The sequence below is a fragment of the Nestor notabilis genome, unplaced genomic scaffold (assembly GCF_000696875.1).
Source record: "Nestor notabilis isolate BGI_N333 unplaced genomic scaffold, ASM69687v1 scaffold7325, whole genome shotgun sequence".
NCBI classification, from domain to species: Eukaryota; Metazoa; Chordata; class Aves; order Psittaciformes; family Psittacidae; genus Nestor; species Nestor notabilis.
This window is the reverse complement of record NW_009929776.1, coordinates 3,984-28,014: the sequence shown is the minus strand read 5'-3', so window position 1 is coordinate 28,014 and position 24,031 is coordinate 3,984. Positions and strand designations below refer to the sequence as shown.

At 37.0% G+C, this 24,031-nt stretch overlaps 1 protein-coding gene across 1 annotated transcript in view; it reads right to left on the bottom strand.

The window, feature by feature from the left end:
• Nucleotides 1-22,941, bottom strand: part of ATAD2B (ATPase family, AAA domain containing 2B) — a gene marked incomplete at its 5' end in the record, with an annotated part of 37,628 nt that extends 14,687 nt beyond the window's left edge. Inside the window, 9 exons of the mRNA XM_010015140.1 lie at nt 3,327-3,464; nt 7,838-7,960; nt 11,482-11,641; nt 14,172-14,368; nt 14,673-14,808; nt 15,425-15,610; nt 16,269-16,455; nt 18,316-18,448; nt 22,630-22,941. Coding sequence (XP_010013442.1) covers nt 3,327-3,464; nt 7,838-7,960; nt 11,482-11,641; nt 14,172-14,368; nt 14,673-14,808; nt 15,425-15,610; nt 16,269-16,455; nt 18,316-18,448; nt 22,630-22,941 — 1,572 coding nt within the window. The remainder of the gene's footprint in view (nt 1-3,326; nt 3,465-7,837; nt 7,961-11,481; nt 11,642-14,171; nt 14,369-14,672; nt 14,809-15,424; nt 15,611-16,268; nt 16,456-18,315; nt 18,449-22,629) is intronic.
• Nucleotides 22,942-24,031: the final 1,090 nt, after the last annotated feature.

Here is a 24,031-nt window from a genome sequence, read left to right as displayed (position 1 = left end):
AAAACCAAATCTTCCCCACACAGTTTATTTATGTGTAACATTAAAGGAAGCAACTGCAAGACAGTAAAATAACATGCAACATACCCCATCTACTGGCAAAATAGAGCAGTAGAACAAAGTTTTACTATACAGCATCCCAACAAAGAGATGCTAACGTTCTATGTGCTAACATGTATCTAAACCAACTACAATGATTAATTTACCAGACACACCAAACTGCACAATGCTGGTAGTTTCCTTTTCCACACACGTACATACCTTTTATCAGCGCCCAGTGATAAGAGGTAATGGGCCAGACAAAAAAACAAGACATTCAATTCAAAATTAATTAAAAAAAAAAAATCTTGTGAGAGCGGCCAAGCACTAGAGGAGGTTTCCCAGGCATGTCACCGAGCCTCCTTTCCTGGAGATACTCAAAACACAACTGGACACAGCCTTGAGCAATCAGCTCTGAGCAGGGAGTTAGACTAGATGATCTTCAGAGGCTCCTTCCAACCACAGTCATTTTGTGGTTCTATGATCAAACAACTACTTACATTAGCCTTTTGATCCATGTCCCATTCTTAGTTCTCACCATTTGCACTCTTCTCAAAATTCACAGTCAGTATGAAAACATTTTAAATTATCTGTTGCAGAACTCTCCCAAATGGATTTTCAGCAACTTCTAGTAAGGCAATACTTTTAAAACTCATCTCTAGTGTGACACACAATCCACCACAGGCGTATGTTCAACCGGGGAGATGGAAGATTGCAGATTAACTCTAACTCAGGAACGCGTATCATCATACTTTCAAACAGAACAACTATTTTGTGCCACATTTCTGATAGTCCACTGGGTCCAATCTTCAAACAGAACAACTATTTTGTGCCACATTTCTGATAGTCCACTGGGTCCAATCAAATTTTAAAAAAATTGATACACATTTAAAAAATTAATCAGAAAATAGGTAACTAAGAAAAAAAAGTTTCATACAAAATACACAACCTCAGAAAACAAACCAACACCTGATAAACTATCTCTTATTCTCTATTCTACCAGCCCTGAACGATAAAGGGTGCTTTAAAACAAACAAGGCTGCTGCACTGTTTGTAGTCCACTCTGTTTTCAGAGAAGATGCTTGACATTAATTTCCTTTAGGGTTCCCAAGTGTTTCATCTGAACTGACCTTTTTGCAGCTGTTTTCTAAAATACTGTAAACAAAGCCCCCAAAAAGAAAACCTTAATCAGAAAAATAATGGTGCGATTGATGATTTTTTCCTTAGACTTATCTAAAGAAAAAAAATAATTCAAGTTGAAATAGCAGAAAAAAAATCGAAGATTTTCAGAATTATTAATTGCAAAGTACAGGTTCTATTCTGTGTAATTAAAATACATGAATCATTGTCTTTGTTACTCTGCTCATGTACACATTTTAGTCTTTAAAAACCCCAAACTTGGTTCATGACCAAAAAACAAATTGCCACTCTACCTCTAAAATCATCTCTGTTCAGAAATCCCTTCTCTAAATTTGTTTCTTCCATTTACACAATCACAATCCACCATATAATTTGCTGCTATTCGAGCTCCCTACAATCTGCTCAGTTCTGTTCTTGCATTACTCTAGCTCCCTTCTTCCCCCTTTTAAGACTGTCTCTCTTCCTAATTTCTAGTCTCTACTGAACTTACTACATCAATCTTTAAGTGTGCCCATGTACTACCTGAATCTCTTCTGCAGACTTCTGATTGCTTATCAATTCCTGGTTCTCTCTCTTGATTACTAGATCCATCACATCACTCCTGGACTAGTTACCTTTCCCAGACTCAGCCTTAAAAGGCAGATTTTCATTTGATTGTAGTCCCAAACACCACTAAGGCTCAAATTTACTTTCCTTCCAAACCTAAATCACCAAAATAATAGCAGAAACAGTGCCTTAATACTAACTTCTTCTCTTTGTTTACACACAGAAACACTGGCAATTTCCTTCAGTTGGAGTCTCAAGTCTTCAAACAATTGCCACTACCTCAGTAATATAAGGTGGAGAAGGGAGCAGAGTTACCAGAGCTTCTTTTCATACAAGTCACCAGTAATAGCTGCTATTTCTCTTCCCGGGAGATGTCTGGCTTGGAGGTCTATAAACCCTACTGTCTGCTGCACAGCACGCACAGCCAGGAAAGTGTATCAGCCAGAGTGAGAATCTCCATCTCAGATTTCATAGGAAACTAAACAAAAAACCTGAGCCTCCCTTCCCTCCACTCTGTTTTTGCACAAGCTGACAAACGAGTAAAGAACAGCTTGGATCCACATCATCAATTTACTCTATCAAGCCATAACTCTGTACAATTGACTTTAATTCCTTTAACAGAAGAAATACCAGCTTCGGGAAATAAAACCATACAGCTCTAATTAATTAAAATATTTGACATCAACACTATCATTCATATATAAACAATGTTCATTTCTGGACAGTTACTGCCACGCCCAGAAAACCCTTTTTCATGAAGGAAAAGTACCATGAAAGAAAGCACAAAGACCAATGAACATCTGTCAACTTCAATCTATCAGTTTGCCTATTAAGCAATTGATAATGCTATTAATAATATATTAATAAAGGATTCCACCTCTTCAGCTGGAAAGCCACGCACAACTATCTGTATCTCTCATACTCACTTTCTAGTATAGTCTTTATTTTGTTTATGACAAAAATCTGTTGTGTATTTACCTGTTCTAATCAACTTACCTCTTGAACATAATTGAGTTCCTCTGATTACCTACACCACAGTCATCCCTCACAATTCTAGAGATTTTGATCACTTCACTGAACTTATCCAGTAGGCTACAGCCAGAGTACCCAGTAATGGGTACTTACATTGAAAACAAGGTGCCATAAAGGAAAACAGTTCAATTTGTAATCTCTTTTCTAACTTTTAGCATGATATTGTATGTACTGAAGATAGGAAGTAACTACAGTGCATGTGAGACTATTAAGCAGCATGCAGATATGTACGTGTGAATACACACAGAGCGTAAACAAATCTTAGACAGATAAAAGCAATCTTCTCATTGGATTAAAGCTGTCTCATACTGAAAACTGTCTTCTACAAAGAAAAAAGTAATACTCACATGAGAAAAAAAATCATTATCACAAAAACAGAAATCCTGCTTCTTTACAACTTCTTGTGCAGAAGTTTCATGTAGTCAGAAAAACAAGTATTTCCTAAAGTTCCATGTGTTTTGTGCCTAAAATTACCTCTGGAAATAATCAGTAAACAATAGTAGAGACACATTTGAGATGTTTGCCATTGAAAGTACCTCTACTTTTGCACAATTATCACCCAAGGTACTCACATGCACATTTATTCGCAGAGTTGGGCCACACAGCCATTGTGGGTTTTTGTTTGTTCCGAAATGCCTCTTCAACTCTAGCTTCTGTTTTCCGTACAGTGGATCCATGAGGATTTATTTGTTCTGCTGTTACCGATAAGCCTGCATACAGAAGATAACCATACCTATTTAAATAAACCAAGCTGCATAAAATCATTGAATTTTAAAAGAAACCTGGGATACCATGCTGCAGTGAGAACACACCACTTAATATTTAGCTGGACAATCAAAGATACTTGTTTTCTACTGACAAAATAACTCACTGGTTGCATGGTCTTAAAACTGTCAGCTCTGAAGGATTAGAAAAATATCTCACACTTGGGTCCCTGAAGATTGCACTCTTCTACCCACATTTCCTCCACAAAGCAAATTCTTACTCACAGTTTAAAATTCTTCTTGATTTTATACAGGTGATTTAAAATAAGTGGCAATTCATAATGGCATTGTATGCACATCAAAAAGAGTATCTGAACAAAATCCTTGTGTTGTCACCATAATCTATGTTATGTAAAATGTATCAATTTCAGATTCAGTATGAGCTTCTAGGTTGAGAAAATGCAATTCTGTTTTTAAGAAAAGGTCTGTTTTGCTTTCTGTAATCTAAATTCATCTCATAGCTTCTACTATTTCATAGGGTTTTTTAATTACATTCTAAAAATGCAAACTTTCATATTCATTAAGCACATTTTAAAGACATAAACAAATCTCTGAAGTTTCATACTTGTGAACTAGAATTTTCTATCCATCCACTAAAAGAGTCTTCAAAATGTCACACCATGTCTCCAATACTAACCAGAATCAAGTGCTCAAGAGCTGACAAGAATCTCTAAAAATGATGGATGCAGAAATTAAAAGATTCACAAAGGAACTCTCACCTAGCAGTTATTAGTTACAGCATAAGTTTCTAGGTACCATTATAAATATTTTAAACTGCATATCAGAAGTTATTTCACTACTCAAAACATCCACCACTTCTACCTTGTTATCTGCTGGTTTCAACGAGAAGCTGCAAATTCCAATCATCTAGTATACATCATTCTTAATTCAGCAACTTAGAACTTGCTATCCTTAGATTCACTATCTTTCTACAACAGCACCTCATTTTAGTAATACAAGAAGAAGAAATTCTAGTTTAACTTCTCATTCTAATTTTATTATAAAGTTTATCATTCTGTTACACTGCAGTACTTCTTTTGACATTGCTCACCAGTCTCAGTTCTAAATGGCAAAAATGGTAGTTCTGTCAAAAAATTAGAGAAGTTGTGGGAAAAGAAAGCAATGTAGAAAATACCTTCCATTTCAAAACTATGTAAGATTGCTAAATAACTTGCCAACAGAATTGCAATGAAAATTGACACAGAGTTTTTTAGTCTTAACCCTCATCCTTCAGCATCCCGGAAACAAATTAAGAGCTAATACATGGCACAGTTCAGAAAAATCAATGGCTTTTCAACAGGGTAAAGATTAAAAAGTCTACAGTATGTGTCTCTTGCCTTCCAAACTCCTCTGTGATTCCAGACAGAAACACTTGATAACATTTCCAGAGAATGTATTAGAAGCCTCATGCAGATCAGCTTGCTCAATTCCATCCAAACCTCATCTTGAATGTTGAATTCTTTCCAAATGCAGCCAAGAAGATGTTGGCCAAGATCTAACCAAGCACAGGGTATGTTCTTTTTGTCAGATTTCCTTTTTGATGGCCACAGCTACACACTCTGACTCAATCTGTGACTCCAACACTACCTTGACCTCTTCCAAGCAAGCATTAATACAAGTTTCACAGTCAGTTCAAAAATTGCTAGTAGATCCACATGATAAACCTGGACTTCTTTTTCATAGTCCCACTGTCTGCATTATTGCCCTTTTTTTCACAACAGTTGTTGGCAAGCTAAGAATTTTAACTCTGCTAAGTCTTGATCCTTTACCAATCTGAGTCTACACATACATACAGAGAAATGCGAACACTACATGTTTTTGGGTTTTTTCCCTTCAGACTGCACACATGCCAGTATGGCATTTTTAAAGGAACATGAGAAGAGAAGCTCAAAGTATTCTGAGATGAAAAAAAGCCTGCTGTGCACCATACAGTGAAGCACACTCACTGTGACTTCGATCTGACTATTCATTTAAGGCCCTGCTTCAGGGTTCAATTCCCCACCACTTTGTCTCATACACTGGTCAGGCAACCAGGCTGGCTGTCCAATTCCACGTGATTTCATCAGGTAGCTCCACTCAGGCAAACAGCTTGGTATGAGCTACCACTCTTGCATTTAGGTGATCAGTGGCACAAAGCTTTTGGACAGCAAAAGGCATAGTTTACACTGCTTACACAGTTTTCCTCAAGTACTTCCTCATTGAATCATTCCACTATTTCAAAATATACTCTTCTTATAAAGCAGAGGGGAAGAAGAAGGATCTGGGGATCACTTCTATACCTGACCATCTGGTAATCAATCCAAGGAAAAAAACAGAAATCCCACTGTGATTTTGCTGATCTGCCAGCTTGCTGAGCATGTTCTGCAGAGCAAAATGGGAGTAACAGCAGCATTGATCAGCATTCACATCCCTTCCATCCATTACAATGACCAGTGCCAAGACTATATGCCCGAAGTGCCATCTTCTTGATGTTCTACACCCCAATCTCTTGTGCTTGCCTTACAGCATGAGGCTTCCTCAGGCCTCAAGAGCTTGATACAGTTTTCTTCATTCATAACCAGTTAATCTAACACAGCTTCTTATATGCGTTCCAAATCTTCTGTCCTTGCTAACCCAGTAAGCGATCCTAGCCTTCCACACTCTGCAGATGGACCAACTACAGAGCTCATTTGTTCCCGAAACCATCTCAGTGTGGGGTCCAGAAGCATGAGTACCTTTGAAATGTGATCTGCGGGTATCTGTGACACTATAACAGTTTCCATGCTACTTTGAAACGTGTCCATTGCTGTATGTGAGCTGTTGACACTCACACTGGTGCTGCTAGTCACCTACCTATATCTGAAGGTCCACTAACCAGCATCTGATACCATAGTACCTTCTTTCTTATGACTCAGCAAGTTCATTGCATGACACCATCAGCTTTAAGTATGACTTCTGAAAACCCACTTTTTTTCAACAGGGTCTGCAGGTTTTGCCCCCAGAACATATATTGCTTGGTCATTGCCACAAAAAGAAGGGCAGCGTTCCAGTTAGCTCTTGCGAGAGTTGCAAGGAGGGACTACAAGCTGTATAGTCACTCTCTGTAACGAAGAGCTCTTACAAACGGTTACTTTAACCTCGGAAGCAATAACCTTTAACAATCACGGGGGACTCGTAATGAATAATTAACTGAGCATAGCTCACAGCGTGACACTAAGGCCAGAATTGTGAATATTCTTACACTTGTAATAGAAAAGTACAGAGGAGAAATGAAGGCATTATATTAGTTCTATTTTACAACCACGGTGAATTACAATTGGTTCATTTATCCACAATTCAAGACACACAATTCAAGCTTGTACAGAATTAGACAAAAAAATGCATGACTGAATGGGAAAATAAAAGGAACTGTATCCGTTTTAACCTGAAGAAGAGAAAGCCTACAGATACTTGCACAGTTCAAAGAAATTTATTAATAAAAGGTCTTCAATATACTGACAGAAGCATTTCAAGAACCAGCAGCTGTAAGTTAAGACCAGCCAAATTCAACTTAGAAATCAAATAATGCAGGTTTTTTACCAAAGCAGGAGGCAAAGCAGGAAACAGCCTGCCAAGATAAAGCTGGAATTATTGAAATCAGTAATCCCTAAATCAGCATGAAGTTTTGTTTGAATGTTATAGTTCAGCTATTTTCAACCTTTTTCAACTTTTACAACTCTAAAATTTTTCCATGGATGTACAGAATCTTTCATGTAAACAGAGTCCTGTTCCCATACTGGGAATATGTTTGGGCTTTTGACTACCTTTTCCAGTCACTTTAGAAGCTGTCCACAGACTTGGAGTTGTATGGACTACAAATTGAAAACAACTGCACCAATTCAAACAAAAAAGAAGTCAGCCATGTCCTTCACTATAGGGGGCTGTGTTTTCTGACTCTGGGCTATTAGACTGTCAACCTCACACTCCCTTCAATGCATTCTCTCCCTTCTCATAATTGTTATTACACTGCATTACATGGCATTTGCAGAATACAGCTCTGGTTTTACCACACCTTCAGTTAGTACAGCAATCCCAACATTTATCTGGTCACCATGTTCTACGATATTGTTTGTACCAGCAGGCAGTGCATCCTTCTTTGTAAAGAAGGATGGTGCTTTGTCAGACCAGCTCACACACTTGGAAAAAGACAAGTTTTGAGCTCGGTTATCCTTTAACATGCACTGCCTGAGTCCGACATGTATTCAATACTTTATCTTAAGTGTAATTTTTTATATGGACATTTGTGAATTCTGTTTTCTGTCCTATATATGTTATGTTATGATAAATGAAGTTAAACATACCTCTTTTTCTTCTCGCTTCCTTGATTTCTTCACACATCTTATTAAATTCTGGATCCAGTTCAGCAGCAATGATAGCATGAGCAGTGTCCTTCAAAGTACATGCTCTATGTCTAATTATTTTATCTAGAGAACAGGACAGCACACTTGTTAGTTTTACCACAATTACATAAATTCTTTACCATATTAATGTTGTTCTGTACTGCATACTACAATATTGATACAGAGAGAAGTACCTGGGAAATACTATAAATGTATGAAAATGTCAATGGATCTATACCCAAGCATGCTCAAGAATCGCCACCCAGCTATTTAAGAGATAGACGAGTTTTCAGAAGTGCCAATTGTTACTTTACTCAAGAGTGACAAACAGTGAATGATGAACACACCTACATCAACCTGCAATCTTTAGAAACTTGCTAGAATCAGCAGATGTGGCCAGTTCCCACAGGCAGATCTGCACAGTATAATGCAGTACTGTGCAGAGAGTCCCAAAAGTAACAGAGAGACTTGTCCAGGAATGAATTTACCCACTGGGGTCTAGGAACATTTGTACAATTATACTGAAAAATCATACTGGACATCTCCTTCATCTGTAAGGTAGACCTGGCTTGCTCATATTCCTCCCCTGTTATTTTTTTGAAACCTTAAATTATTGCTTGTTTTTTAACAACTACTAGAAAATTCAAAACTCTGCTAAACCAGATTACTTTATTGCTAATATTAAACAGCTATTTCTCATTTTAATCCATTGAGAAAACCTGGCAAGAAATAAGCCTCAGGTTTGCTACATTTTCACGTCTATCTGGGGAACAGGACAAAAAAAAATATTGCCCACACTGGAAGCCTAAACATGACTCATGAAAAAACATGTTCTCAAAGACCAGTTCCCATACCTTTGAAACACACAAAAGAAACTATTCAAACACTGTTGAAATTTGAAAATAATGGTCACTTATAAAGTAAGCCCATGTGTGAAGAAAATTGACATCTAGAATGCTACTTTTCAATGAAAGCTACAGCACTCATTGTTTGCCATTAGTAAAAACATATTTAATTTGTCAATTCAACCATACTGAATTACTTTTTCCAGCTGATGGAGGTACTTCAACAGCAAACATCAACATTAATGTCTACAACATATTATACAATTAGCAGATTTAATCTGTTTTAATAATCACTAAAGACAACAATTAAGAATATCAGTGAACATTTACTAAACAAGGTTTATAATTCTAGAAGCAGCAAATTTTACAGCTGGAAAAACTGCTAAGTGAAAAAGAACATCCAGTATCCAACTCCAGTGAGCCTTACATACGTTTTCTGGGGAAATCTATCACCACTTAAATCAACTGGAAACTAGAAATTTTTAACCAGATATATTTGTGAAGCATTACGGTTTACGACCACAAAAAAAAAAAGAAAAAATACTGCATTCTTTGCAGATGTAATTTTGCGATGTTAGACTTTTAAAAGCTGGTCAGATAATACAGTTTAAGATGCCCTTGCAAAAGAAAGAAAGAAAGGAAGGAAAATAATAAAATTTAAAAAAATCAAATCAGGAGGATTTGATTGAACTACGACTTTCTTCTAATTCTGTGATGGGCAAGACTTTCCCACAGACAGCATTTCAAAGAGGCAAATGCTATTATGTCTAACACACAATGGTTATGTTTCCATGCCTTTAAGAATACTTCCTTATCAGACAATGGAGGGAAAGAAAAAAACCCCATACCTTACTGTATAACCTATCTGAAATTTTATAGCAAAGTACCAGGAGAAAAACCTCAAAGAAGCCAGTTTCGAATATCTGTACTGTATATAAAACCAGCTAGTCTAGTACTCCAATTGCTTTTCCAACTTAATGACAGAAGTAGGTACAGTATGATTCTTTTGTAAATTCAAGCATGAAGCAGAGGCAAGCATATATGCCCAGCTTTAAAGAATGTGAACATTTACAGATTAATATTTAGTTAACTCATCTGAACACATGTAATGCTTACTCTGAATAGACATGATATGCTGCTTCCGCAGTGTATTCCTAGAAATTTTGCATGTCAGAAGACCAATTGTTGACAACACAGAGGACAGAACTATCTTTCATTACCTACTCAATGATGAGAAACTCCAAAACTTAACCTAGAAATAGCCAGATCAATTTCTCCCAGCTCAGTCCTGACAGCAAGGAAAACCAAAATATCCCTACATGAAAACCTGCCGCTAATGTTCCCCAAGATGCCTTTGTTATTTTATGTTTCTGCCACACTGAACCTGCGACTTGTGTTGTTTATTGATCCTGAGCAGATCTGACCTTGGAACTGCAGTCCCATAATACCTGCTCTAAACCTTAAAGAAAACCTCTTTAGACTGTATTTTGTAGAACTAAACAACCAAGCTCACAGATCCAAATGGCCTAAAAATGAGAACAAGGGTGTATATTAATGCCAATTTTTACGAAAGCCCATCACTTAGTCACAAACATACATCAGTCACATGCAGGAAGTATGTCTCATCCTCATCTTCTAAACAGACACTCTTTAGACACCCAGAATCCCAAGTGTCAATCAAAGGCTTTGATTAGTTCATTATCAATTACACATCAGAAGTCCTCAGAAGTGATATCAAGATGACAGAAAACCTTCTGCTGCATATAATCAGTGTTCTTTTTTAATTTTAAAACAAAATGCATTATAAATTGAAGAAATCAAGTTTATCTTCTACAGTTAAAACTAGCACTGGGTTCAAAAGGCAATGTGTAACTGTTCGACCTGACTGTTCTGTATTTAGTTTACTAATGCCTCAGAAAAATCAAAAATTTGAGAATCAACAAAAAAAACAGAAAATCAGGCTTTAACCTGGTAAAATTATTTCACAAGATTTTAATTAAAAATATTTATCACAGTGGACTACATCTGTAGATGGACCCAGATTTCCAAGTATCACATATATCAAATACAACTACATTAAAAGGGTACTTTGTTGGTGGTGTTGTTTTATTGATGTCTCTTGAAGCTGCCAATTGAAGGCTTTCTTTTTGCAATGTACACTATAAGGCGGCCCTAGCAAAGACAACATAAGATGTTCTTTCCTTAGTTTTGAGCATTAACAGCTTTTACACGCATTTCAATACACAAATTCCATTTTAATTGAAAGCATCCCATCACACTTTGTCAAGACAATACCTTCTAATCTCTCCTAATCAGCTGCAACTGACTTCCTTGCCTGATGATTTATCATGGTTTATTTCTATCCCCAAATACATAGTTCTTAATTTCCATGTGTGGATTTCATGTTCTAAGCCAATATGGAAATAAAGCAGGCCACTGCCAGATTGTATGCAGGATTCTCTACAGAGCTCTCCAAATCATGTTGGGGTTTTGTTGCATATACAAAGTCTATTCACTGAAAAGGAGCTGTAAATTTGAAAACTAACTACAAAACCTAATTTATTAGAAAACAACTCTGAATGCTGTAGTTCCCCCAGTACCCTACATGCCTCAGAATACTAAAAGCACAGACCCTTAGCACTTGCTTATCCTAACTGTCATGGAGCATGCAGTTTATTTAAATGCTTGAATAGTAACCAATTATGTGATTAAATACCAGGCTTTTGGGTTTAGGTAGGCCAAAACAAAGTAGGTCCTTACCTCCAGGATCTTTGTCTGGATTGTACTCCAATGCATTGCTGCAGATCAGGTCAATATCTGTCAGGAAATCCTTGGCTGTTAAGTAGTTGTGTTTATCAATTTTGGTTATTACTGTTGATAGGTCCATTGGCTCTTTGATAACCTCAAGGTAATCTGAAACCTATAAACAAACACCATACAGAAATGACACAGAACCATACGCATTACATTTGAACATTGCCAATTTCACATCTTGATGCTCTTCTTCATTCCACATGCTTAGCTCTAATACATTAACCAAACATTTTCATTTCTGAACAAACATGTTAAAAACAGAGGTTTAATCAGACTAAAAACACAGGACTTGCAAAACTGTAGCTCATCAATTTAGCTTTCAAAATTAATTTAATGGTATTTTTGAGACAACACGTTTTAACATAAATGTATTTTTAATTTTATTTAGACTGATTTTTTTTTTTTATTTTTTTAGTGTTATAACATTGTCCTGGCAATCAGCCTAGACCAAAACCCTAGAATAAACTAGGGAAGTTCAACTTGTAGGTAAAGTTCTCCTTAAACTGAACAGTCAAATTATCAGCTTTTAAATATCTTCTATTGAAGAGTTCCTTCAACTGCTTGTGCAACAAAAAAAGTCAGGTTTTACTGACTGAAGATGTCAGACTGATGGTACAGACAAACAGTCTGAAGAGCAAGCCTTGTGTCACAGCTCACAGCTTACTATGAGCTTAGCTTGGAATTGGAGATTCAGCAACGACTTGGGTATACTAAAAAGTATTTAATGTAATTAATGATACCATAAGGGTCTCAAGCTTGATAGTCAAATGCACCAGCACAGCTGCTGTTAACAAAATTAACCAAAAAAATCTATGAATTTGTCATTTACTTCAAGGAAAAAAACCCTATGCTTGAAAGTTTCTTAGTAATTAAGTTTACAATCAATTAAAAATACTGGCAGCCTCAGAAACAGTATTGTATTTTTCTTTTGAAATCACCCATGTATGATGGCAGCTGCCAAATACTGAAGAGTTAAATACATATTTAGATCATGTCATAACAGCTCCATAAGTCTGGGGTTTTTTTAAATAAAATATCCGTAGACATTCATACAAAATAAACAACATTGCAACATAAACTAACATTGAGCAACCTGGTCTAGTGGAACGTGTGCAAGGGAGTTGAAACTAGATGATCTTTAAGGTCCCTTCCATCCCAAACCATTCTATCATTCTATGATTTTATGATTAATGCATTACCTTTGCATTACTTTTAATAGTCTACAACTGAATTCCTTAAATATAGACATTGAAATTGTTGGTGAAAAATTAAAATTGCAAAAATTCTCTTTTGTCTCCCTCTGTGGAAACATGATGATAATGGGTTCGGTGACTGGAAAGCCAAGCCACAGGCTTCCTTTCCTTGTTAGCACATCAGAAAGGATCTTCACTGGAAACTGTAAACATTGCTGCTGAATTAGTCAGGAAAATCCTTGACTTATCACATAGCAGCACTCCCTGCAACACAAGTAGGAATGAAACAGACTTAAATTTTCAAAGAAAGTCAAGCAGACAGGCTGTTGTAGGAAAGGATAGTCCTGTGCTTAAATGCACCAAGTGGGACAAAAAGGATTACATTTAATTTCTAGTGCTTTGATATACTAGCAAGTGTTTTGGCAAGTCTTTTAAATAACATTCACATTCTGATTCTCTCCACCTACAAAACAAGGATGGTAATTTGTTTCCTTATTCACCTAAGTTTAGACCGCAAGTTCTTAGGGGGAAGAAACTGCCTTTACTGCAAGTATGAACAGTTTTCTACAATAATGGACCTCTCAAGCAGATTCATAATAAGAATCGGTTACTGCTCAAACCATGCTCACACATTAAAGAGCTCTTGTCAGTCTTTTAAAAACAGTCAGCTACTGACCACTATGGAAAGCTCAAATATAAGCCCATAAAAGATGCCTGTTCCATCCTGCATGGAATTTACACTGCAAATCTACTTTGTACAATGCCATATTCCTATCTTAATATCTTTCAAAAGAGATGCTTCTCTTCAGAAGCAATTAAGCATTTTTTTTAATTAGCAAGCTTGCAAAGCGCCAGCATCTGATCTCAAATTCAGACTCAACACAATCCTATTCATACTGCAGCACCTGAAAATAGATTTGCAGATCAAACTGTCTCAGTTAGGTATGCGCACACCATAATCGACCAGTTAATGCCTTATAATGTGCTACCATCTGTGATTAATGGCATCCACAAGCATTACTGCTGAAATTATTCAACAATACTATTAATGCTGAATACATTACAGAACACAGATCACTTTCCCAATATTATCACGCCTATGATTACAATGTTGTAAAAGCTTTTATTAAAGAATTATATTTAGGGTTTCAAATATTTCAGGAGCACTGGTAGCAGTAGGAGCAATGGCATTTTTAAATGCTGATTTCAGTTATAAAATTGACAGGAATGCACAAGGTCACTCGTGTAGCCAAACGACATGCTCCAACTCCTTGTACCACAGATGATGAGGCTGTGACTATCTCACCAGCTACAAATCAGCATTTTAGCCTGGAAAGATCGTGGATCGAGCATCTACTTTTCTAACATTAATTTCCTTTTTAAAATTTATATTCTTTTTCTAACAGTTTCAACTTCATTGTTTGCACATTACTGAAACAAGACCTCTTCAATATCCACCGGTTTGCTGAAGATGTTAAAGCGTTTGTCTGTGGCCAGCCTCTTGGTAACATCCCTGAGAAACAACCGCAGCTCTCTCAATGTGTTCTCTTCCTGGTCCTCCATTCGCTGTTTTTCTGCTTCTGACAGCTCACGGGCAGGGCATGGCAGTGCAAGAGGAAGAACTTCCAGAGCATGAAGAGCTAGGGAAAAAACAAGAAGTCAGACAATGGAAATATTAACAAGACAATGACGCTTGGGATTATGCCACTCCAAATTTCATTATATATTTAATCTGCCTCATTGATTGAACTACGACTGCATGCTTAACCCCACAGCTCTCCCATTTTCCAAGCTGATACATGTAATGCACAAAATTTATTCTGGGCACTGATTAACAGTGTCAAATGTGAATCACGCTGTTATTTACCCATACCTTTTGAAAAAGGAAAACGTAACAAAATATTCAGATCACATTATTATTGTTTTTACTGTAACTTAGTTTACCAGCCTGTTTCCTTCTTGGTGGGGGCATTGCTGCCTCATCAAGAATTAAGCCTTTGAAAAATCGCAATCTGTCTTCTTCACTTGGTTTTTGAATATAGAAAACCTCTTCATACTGGATTCTGAAAATACATTTCACCTAAAAAAAAGAAAAAAGAAAACTGAGCTGCCACTCAAAAATACATGAATAAACTTATCAAAATTAGCCGCAGGAGAGAAGATAGTAACTCTACTGAAAGCTGCACGTACAGCTTAGGGAAAACAAATACTTGTAATTCTCACTGAATTTTCTGTAGTAACTAAACTTGCAGTATCCCATGATACTAACAATAGCCACCTCTGCAGTGAAAAAAAAAAAAAAAAAGATGAAGGGCAGGAGTGGAAAAAAATTAAAAAATAAAAGAAAAGACTGTGGGAAAAAATAGGAACTCCCTTCCCCCATCCTTAGCCTCCGAATATGTAAAGCTAAAGGTCAGGCCTTTAGACTAAATCTGCATTTAATTACAGTGGAGTAATTTGTCAAAATGAACAATTCTGTCTTCTCAAAGTAGCATGGAGATTATGAAAATCAGTAATATCGGCATATACTCCTCATTAAAGAAGATTACAAACATTTAATTAATATTACATTTCCAGTATGACGTATTTTAAATTACATTAGAAAACCACTGCAAAACAGAATGTTTTTACATGATGAAAACATTCTGAAGAGCACATACCTCCCTTAACAATGCCTACTTCCAGAATAAACTTACCTCTTCAGGCAAATCACTATACATGGACTCAGAGGTAGACAGTAGAAATATAGGGGAGAAAGATGGTATATCTTGCAGCAAAGTTAGAAAAGTAGCTCTCACAGTTTCACTGACAGCTTCCCACCAATCACCAATATGAGGCATGTAAACAATACTTGGTACTGTTCTTCGAGCTTCACGGAAGATCTAATTAGAAGAAACAGTGGTATTTAAACTAAGAAACTAATGGTTATTATCACTTGTGAGTAATAAAATTCTTGTGGACTAGGAAATTACTCATGTTTGTGGTATTTTATATACAGATGTCCCAGTAAAATGTAATTATCTAAATATAAAGGCTTTCTAAACATGTGTTTGTGACTGTTAGCTAGGGAGTCTATGTACTAGGGAGACTACAGAACAACTACTTGTCATATATGTTTTAAAAACTTGCCAAGACTGAACAATCAGAATGAAAATTTAACTGGATTGCAATCCATGCAAAATCCACCACAAAATGTTTTGAAACCTGAAACATTTAAAACTGAGTAAATGAACCTAGAACCAGAGCACATCAATTCATACACAAGCTAATAAAATGAAATTCAGGAACTGAATACCCAGATTAAATTCACTGGATATTAGGTATGTGAGGGGGCAAGTTAAAAATGTAATTACTCTCAGTAGGCAGCAGAGAGATCTCAATCACCCTCTAGGGATCCCTTTCTTTTAAACATGAAAATAGAAGGAACCTATGAGAACCTAGCTTTGAAGTTACATTCCAGTTAGCTGCCTTTATATTGATTCAACTAGTCTGTTCCAGAACTACATAATTTACTCTTTACAAAAGAATCTGAAATGTCACCTGTGCACATGATTCTTCAGGCGTTTTGGCACTGACTGAATAAAGTGCTGGCAGATCTAGCCTGTGTACAGAGAATTTTTCAAGAGTGTGCAATAGTGCTGGAGCAAGGTGCGAAGTCTGACCCGAACCTCTCTCTCCAGATAGCAGTAATCTTGGTCTGTAAGAGGTTGGCTGGTGATAAGCTGACCTGCAACAGAGCAAAAGTTGCAAAGTAGAATTAACTTGCCAATGTTATCAATGGATGGACATATACAGTAAGATATTGTAGAATCCAAAAGATTTGCAGTAATGGGTAAGGTTCCTACGATAGCCTAAAGAGATTCAGCTAACTCTACTATACCTTAACACTACTCCAAAGTCTCCAAAGCTTGAGCTTTGTCTATTCTTTGATTTCACAACAATTCAAACTCATCTGTGCAGAGCCATGCACATATTAAATTGACAAAAATTCTGACTCTCCCCAGTTTATTTACAACAAATTCCTTGAGCATATAAAAAGACTTAATGGAGTTCCAGTGAAGATATTTATTTAATCACGTCTACTTCAGTCCTAACTACTACAGCATTTCTTTAGCAGCCTCAGGAATCCCAGGTCAATACATTCATCTCTTAACTACTACACAAATTTCCAAGATCCACCTAACATTTCAATACTTTAATTGAGAAATATGACTGAATAAATCACTATTCTTCTTCTATTCTAGCATACTCATGCACTTCTATTCAGTAGATTTTCAGACAGACAAAAGATTTTGAAGGAAAAACTGTAAAGGTAAACTTATTCTTTGCTTTTGCTGTTGAGAAGAAATTGTAAGGAGTCCATTCAAGGATTTTGGGAGTTTTGTTTGTTTGTTTTGGGTGGGGGGTTACCCTGTTTTTCAGGACAAGTGGGACAATGAAGAGAGAACCATTAGTTTTTCCACCACAAGTCTTTTCCACGTATAGAAAATTACTTATGAAACAAGATTTTTTTATTCTAATTAATTTGCATTTTATCTCATTAAAGCATCTTTTATCTGCACATCAATCAGCCTGGGCAGTGAAACAAGCCTGGCTGGTTTTATTACGGGTTAAATCTTTTGTAACAGCTATCAAGCTATTGTCGATGTCTGGCTTTTCAGTTCTGATGGATGTGATTATGCACATAGATAGGGATCAAAAACGCTCAGAAAGATAGATTAAAGGAGGCTTACATACTTTACAAAAATAAACATACATATCAAGATTATTTTATTTAGACACATATCCAACCAAATATATACTGTTGTTCTGCTTTTGGGTTCCCTCCTCCCAACCTCCCAATAAAAAGCTTAAATTTGGCATTAAAATGCTTGAGTATGTACTATGTGCATTACACAAAAATTTTAACAGTTTTCCACAAGATGGCTCTACTAAACAGCACTACTACTATACACTTCCCCTAACCTCATTTTCTCTATTTAGCAAACTCCCTGCAGAGCCCATCAAAAAGTAGTCTAAAACTATTCTTAATACAAAACAAATAAATGTTAGTTTATCATTGTTAATTACTGTAGCCAGTCCAATTTATACAGGACTCATCCAAATTTCACACACACTTTCTGAATTCCCATTTTCCCAAAACATTCCATGAAAAAACAATAAAAAAAAGTTAGAAATGCTGAATGCATTAATCATATAATGCATCCAAACAGCTGCATACACTGAAGCTCAACAATATTTTAGACCAAGAAAAAGCAAACAATCCCTCCAAAATATTCCTACATAGCTCTCTTCCCAGTTCTTCATCTTTCAAATCAAAATGGCTTGTTGTAATTAAGAATTGCTGTTCACATGCTTACTTCTAAGCTACATCTGCTTGTTGCAAATTATTTCTGAGTACTGTGTCTAGGATGTGGCCCTTCCCAAGATCATTCACACATCTAAAGCTCTCGTCCATACAACAAAGAGTTTTTATTACAGAACAGCAATGCCACCACAAAGAAAAAGATCTTCTTTGATACCTTTCCTCACGTAAGAATTACACGGTTTTAAGTATCTGATTACGTGTATTTAGAGAAACACTCACATTGTAAAATGAAGGTAGGGTTTATGTATAGCAGCTGATGACTGTTTCTTTGGTGATCCTGAGTGACAGCTTGTCTCAAAAATCGATGAAGCATTCTCATCTTCACTATCATCTAATATTAAACTTGGTACATCTGTTCCAAGAAATATATTAATTAGAATCTTATCACTTCTAAATACATGCACAACAAACAAGAAAAGACATTACAATTTTCTTCATGTAAATTATAATGCATTTTCAAACGTAGGAAAAAATAAGTTAAAACTAAATATCAGAACACAGAATAATAAGTACTTATTACTTCAAAAACCAAAACAAATTAAATATTGTAGAAGTCTAATCACAATTACAATTTATTTTTTTAAACCATCAAGCAGAACAACTTCCTGAATACAACAAATGTTTAACTTGTTATGAAATGCTTCCTTTGGTTTTATTTCACAGCTAGAGGTTTTTCAAGGATAAAGAGTTATAAAATCTGCAATTCCTCAGACTACATAAACTTTGTACTTATTTACTTGCTCTAAGTGCCCAAATTTTTACAAGTACACCTCTTCCAAAATTATTCTCAGCACAATTACCTAGACAATATATGTTTACGAAGAACTGTTTTCCACCCTCTGATCATCTGCCAGAGAATATCAAATTACTCTTTATCACAGTCACTTCAATTCATACCATGTTCATAGAATCATAGAATAGTTAGGATTGGAAAGGACCTTAAGATCATCTAGTTCCGACCCCCCTGCCATAAGCAGGGACACCACACACTAAACTATGTCACCCAAGGCTCTGTCCAGCCTGGCCTTAAACGCTTCCAGGGTTGGAGCATTCACAACTTCCTTGGGCAACCTATTCCAGTGCCTCACCACCCTCACTGTAAAGAACTTCTTCCTTAGATCTAACCTAAAGTTCCCCTGTTTAAGTTTAAACCCATTACCCCTTGTCCTACCACTAGAGTCCCTAATGAAGAGTCCCTCCCCAGCATCCTTGTAGGCCCCCTTCAGATATTGGAAGGCTGCTATGAGGTCTCCACACAGCCTTTTCTTCCTCAGGCTGAACAGCCCCAACTTGCTCAGCCTGTCTCCATACGGGAGGTGCTCCAGTCCTCTTATCATCCTCGTGGCCCTCCTCTGGACTTGCTCCAACAGCTCCATGTCCTTTTTATGTTGAGGACACCAGAACTGGACACAATACTCCAAGTGAGGTCTCACAAGAGCAGAGAAGAGGGGCAGGAATTTACTATACCTTAACCTATTTTAATCTCTTTGCTAGTAGAGTAGTATAATGAACTGAAGTACATTATAAACTTCCAGAAACTAAATGCTAAAAGACTGATTACATTCAAAAGGCAGGCTGCAGGGACAAACAACTACCAAAAATACAAATACGACTCTAAAAGAAAACAACCAGTTGACAACTGAAAATCAGGTACAGCTAAATTAGCTACCAAAACTGCAATGGGATTAAGAGTGGACTGCTGTGATTTGATAACGGGAAAATACTGCTGCAACATCTTTAATTGCCCCAGGAAAGTTCAGTTGATGTTGCCCTATACAAGCCACTCATTCTCATTCCCATAGAAAAAGCAGTCTGCAATGATGGGATGAAAACAGAGACACCCAGCTGAACAGTAAGAGCAGTGCAGAGGCCAGGTCTCCTGAGGAAGAAAATGGTCTGCAATGAATGGGCAGCATTTCTGAGAGCATCCCAGAATCACTGCAGCACACTGCATTCAGGGCAACCACCAGACAACCTAACAGTAGCTCAAGTTGGCCACAGCTGCTTAGAAAATGATCTGCTGTGAAATGGAAGGGTGAAATACAGCGAGACGTTAAGTGTTACTCTCAGATATATGACCCACTGCATAATTTGCCTGATTTACATGAAGCCATGGCACAGGTCCCGCTACACTGATCACACCACCACCACTGGACAAAGGAATCAACTTCAAAGCAGCATTAAGCAGCAGACAGAGATGCCATCTAAGGGCTATGTATCTAGACATACAGCCAAGGAAAAATTGTTAAGAGATAACAAAAGCTAGTCCATAGCAAGAAAATGCAGTTGAGAAGCTGCTCTACACTTAGCTCCAGCAAGAACAGAGGCCTTCAAATCAAACGGACATCAGCCTCCTAACTTTTTGCTCCCTCCAGTCCCTAAACAGGCAGAATTTTTTTGGTGTATCAAAGGCAGATCATAGGGAGACCATAGGGTAAATCCTATGCTCATGCACTGGACACAGCTTTCACTTCCTAAAATATGTAATTATTTAAAAAGGCAGCCTATCTTTTAATTCCAAGCATCAAGCCTCTGTGACATTCTTTGCTTGAACACCTGGATTATGAGAAACAGGTACCGTTAGTGAACTCAAAGACATGTAGAAAACCAAATTTGTAGATTGTAAGCACATGAGTAAGCATCTGCTACATACCTGGCTCCGAATTTAAGAAACACTGAAGTCCTAGTGTGTAATCACATTTGCATTTAAAATCATTGTACAGGGAAGTGGATTTTGCTGCTTCTTACACAGATTAAGCTTATTATTCAATATTTTGGAGAGCTTAAGGGTTTAAGAATAACAATCAAGGTACAGAGGAAATGTTAGAAGAAACCTTAGTCAATGTATCTTCAAAACTGATCATCTAGAAACATTTAAAAGTACTCATAGCAGCAGAATTACCTAGTAAAACTACTATTTAAATCAATAAATGCTTCCAGACTCAGTTTGTAAGCAATAATGAGCAGTAATAAATAGGATTGTAAAGAATGTAACTGAGGAAAATATTCTGAACTAGAGCTTTACAACAAAGCCAGGGACTCCTAATTCATTCCTTCAACAATAATGACTATCTCTATGTTGGGCATTACCAGCAAGTTAACAGTATACAGAGACTTTAGCATCTTAAACAGCTTTGGTTATGAGAACCTAATCTGCTCAAGGTAGCCTAATACAACCTAACTACAGCTGCAAGTCAGCTCATTTCCCCCTACCCACCACTACATGCTCCCAGGTCTGATCTCATGCCAACTCCAACACTGTTAAAAACTCCAGCTATCCCACAGTCAGCAGAAAATTAACCCGACAAAAATACATCATTTTTGGATGAGTTTGCTGGCTAACATGGTTTAACAAAAGGCCTGACATACTAGAGTAAGTGGAAGGGATAGAGCTAAAGTGCACAGCTGGGCTGGAGGAACTGCTGCCAGCGTAAGGATCAGCTAAAGCTGCCTGGGCTGCAGTCCGAAAGCATGCTCTGGAATAGGAAAGTAAAGAAAGTCATGACTGTCACAGATTTGGACTATTTTCAAATTAATCACATACAACCACAAGTACTGTTCACATAGTTGGGGGAATGAGGGTGATCCCAGATAAGAACAGTAAAAAATAGTATGTCAGAAAAAGTAGGTATCAAAACTAAGCTACCTTGTTCAAATTAAACTTCCAAGAAATTACCAGGGTAACTATTAAAGTGTGTCTCAGAGAAGAGCTGGGTTTAAAAAAAAAAACCCAAAAACTATTGACTCACTGCCAGTCAAAACAGCCAGTTGCATTCCTCCTTGTTCCCTGCTTTCTCAATGCACCCACATTGCTCCCATTGCAGCAGTGTTCTGGCAATCATCTGACCCCTTAGTGAGTTGATTTTACTCATTAATTTGTCAAAAAGTTAACTTGACAAGACAGTAAGTAGTTCTCCATTTGCTAAGCCAGCAGAAGCAACTCAAATGATCAGCAGTGAACCAGGCCAGTTCAAGGGGAGGGAAGCCTCAGGACTTTCTCCTTAACCAGTTGATGACCATTGCATAGGCTCAGGTATTTCAGCTAACCACAATCTCACGTGCTGTGCTGCAAGCTTCCCACATGACTCTTTTGCAGCCTGTTTCTGCCCCATCAGCAAAGGGCTGGGCACAGATAATTGACACTCACGACAGAACACCTGTTCCAAGTTCTAACATACTAACACAGGAGCACCAATTCCAGGTCCTAATAGTAACACAACATTATTTCACTACTTAATTTTGTTTTGCCTGGTTATCCCCATTATTTCTTGTACCTAATTGGGGGTTCTCCTTTTTTCAAGTGGCACTCATTCCTATGGGATCTTGGTCTATACAGGTCAGTTTATTAAATTCCACAGCAACTTGGAATCAGCAGAAATAGTTCTGAACATCCAAGCGGATTGTATTTTCATACTAACACTCTGAACCAAATACACACCAGGTTTAAGGCTAGCAATACAAGAAAGCCAGTTCAAGTATTTCCAAATTCAAACAGCTTTTGCAAAACAAAAAAACTCAAACCACACCACATACCTTCACTTTTGTCACCCTGGCTAAATTCAGCATGAGGGAACACTTTGTGTAAAACCTCAAGAAGGTTAGTGAAAGTACGTTCCAACAGTGGTCTGATCACAGGAGATAATGCATGTCCTGAAGATGTCACGGCACGTTGGGAAGCAGGCACAATATTCTGCATTGCATGATAAAAATCCTGCGCACTGAGAACTACTGAAGAAACATCAAGCTGCAGTTTCTGACTGCTCACATAAATCTGGGGATAGCGCCGTCTCAGGGCAATCAAGGCAGCCTCAGTGCAAAGTGCTTTTATGTCAGCTCCACAGTACCCTAGTGCACACAAAAACAAAAGTATCTTCCATGAAATAGCATTGCTGTGCTACGTACACGCCTAAAGATAAAAACAACCAGTAAGACTTAATTGTCAAGGACCACAAAGCATCTGAAAAAAGGCATCAGGTCATAATCCAGTGACTGTGTTATGTACCAAGAAATTATGTCCAGGAATATTGAAATATATTAAGAAATTAATTCCACAGTGACCTACGTTTTCACTACATAGCACAATATATAGTGTATTTTCAGGCCAGGGTTACTGCTGTCATGGCTTTCTTTTTCCTTAATATTGTCTAAAGTATGTGTGCAATTTTAATAAGTCAGTCCTCCTCCTCCTTTTTTACTTTAATATCTCTACATGAACATAATTTTTAATAGCAAAGTAATTTTGTTCTACTGGATGAACATTACCAACTTTAAACTTTTACAGACTGAGAAAATGAGCAGTATAAAGAGAAGTGTTTCGTGAGTAGAATATGGAAGAGATGAAGTCTCTTGTTTAAAAAGCATGCTGTGGACTCTTGGAAAAATGTGAACTTTTACTATCAAGAACATTTTTCAGACTTTTTATGAGTTTCATAATTTTACTAATATAACCAGAAGACTAGAAAACCTATTAAACAGCACTAGAATTTTAATTCAGCCTGGCTTCATAAATATCCACAGGTGGTTACCTATAACTGCTTCATCATCACTGAAAAACACGGATCTGATAATTATGAAATACTGGGAGACTTAATACCTCTGTGTCTTCTGCAGTATTAATGGTTTGGCATTTTTCCCCATAGCTAGAAATTAGTTTTCAAATTTTTTCGTATCTCTCAGCAAGAGACAATAATATACCAGGGTATTTTGTAGAACCATAGTTCCACCTTTCAAAAAATGTCTAACATTATTCCAGTGGGAAGTCTTCTAAAGAATTATAGTCGCTATAGGAAAACGTGCTGCAGTGAGATACGATCACATAAAAGTTCACGGGTTTGCAACGAAATGTTTGTAGAAACTAATTAATTCTTCAGTTAAATTATTCTCAGTCAACTTTTTTTAACTTTTTTTATCCTCCTCCCAGTCTTACAGCATTTGC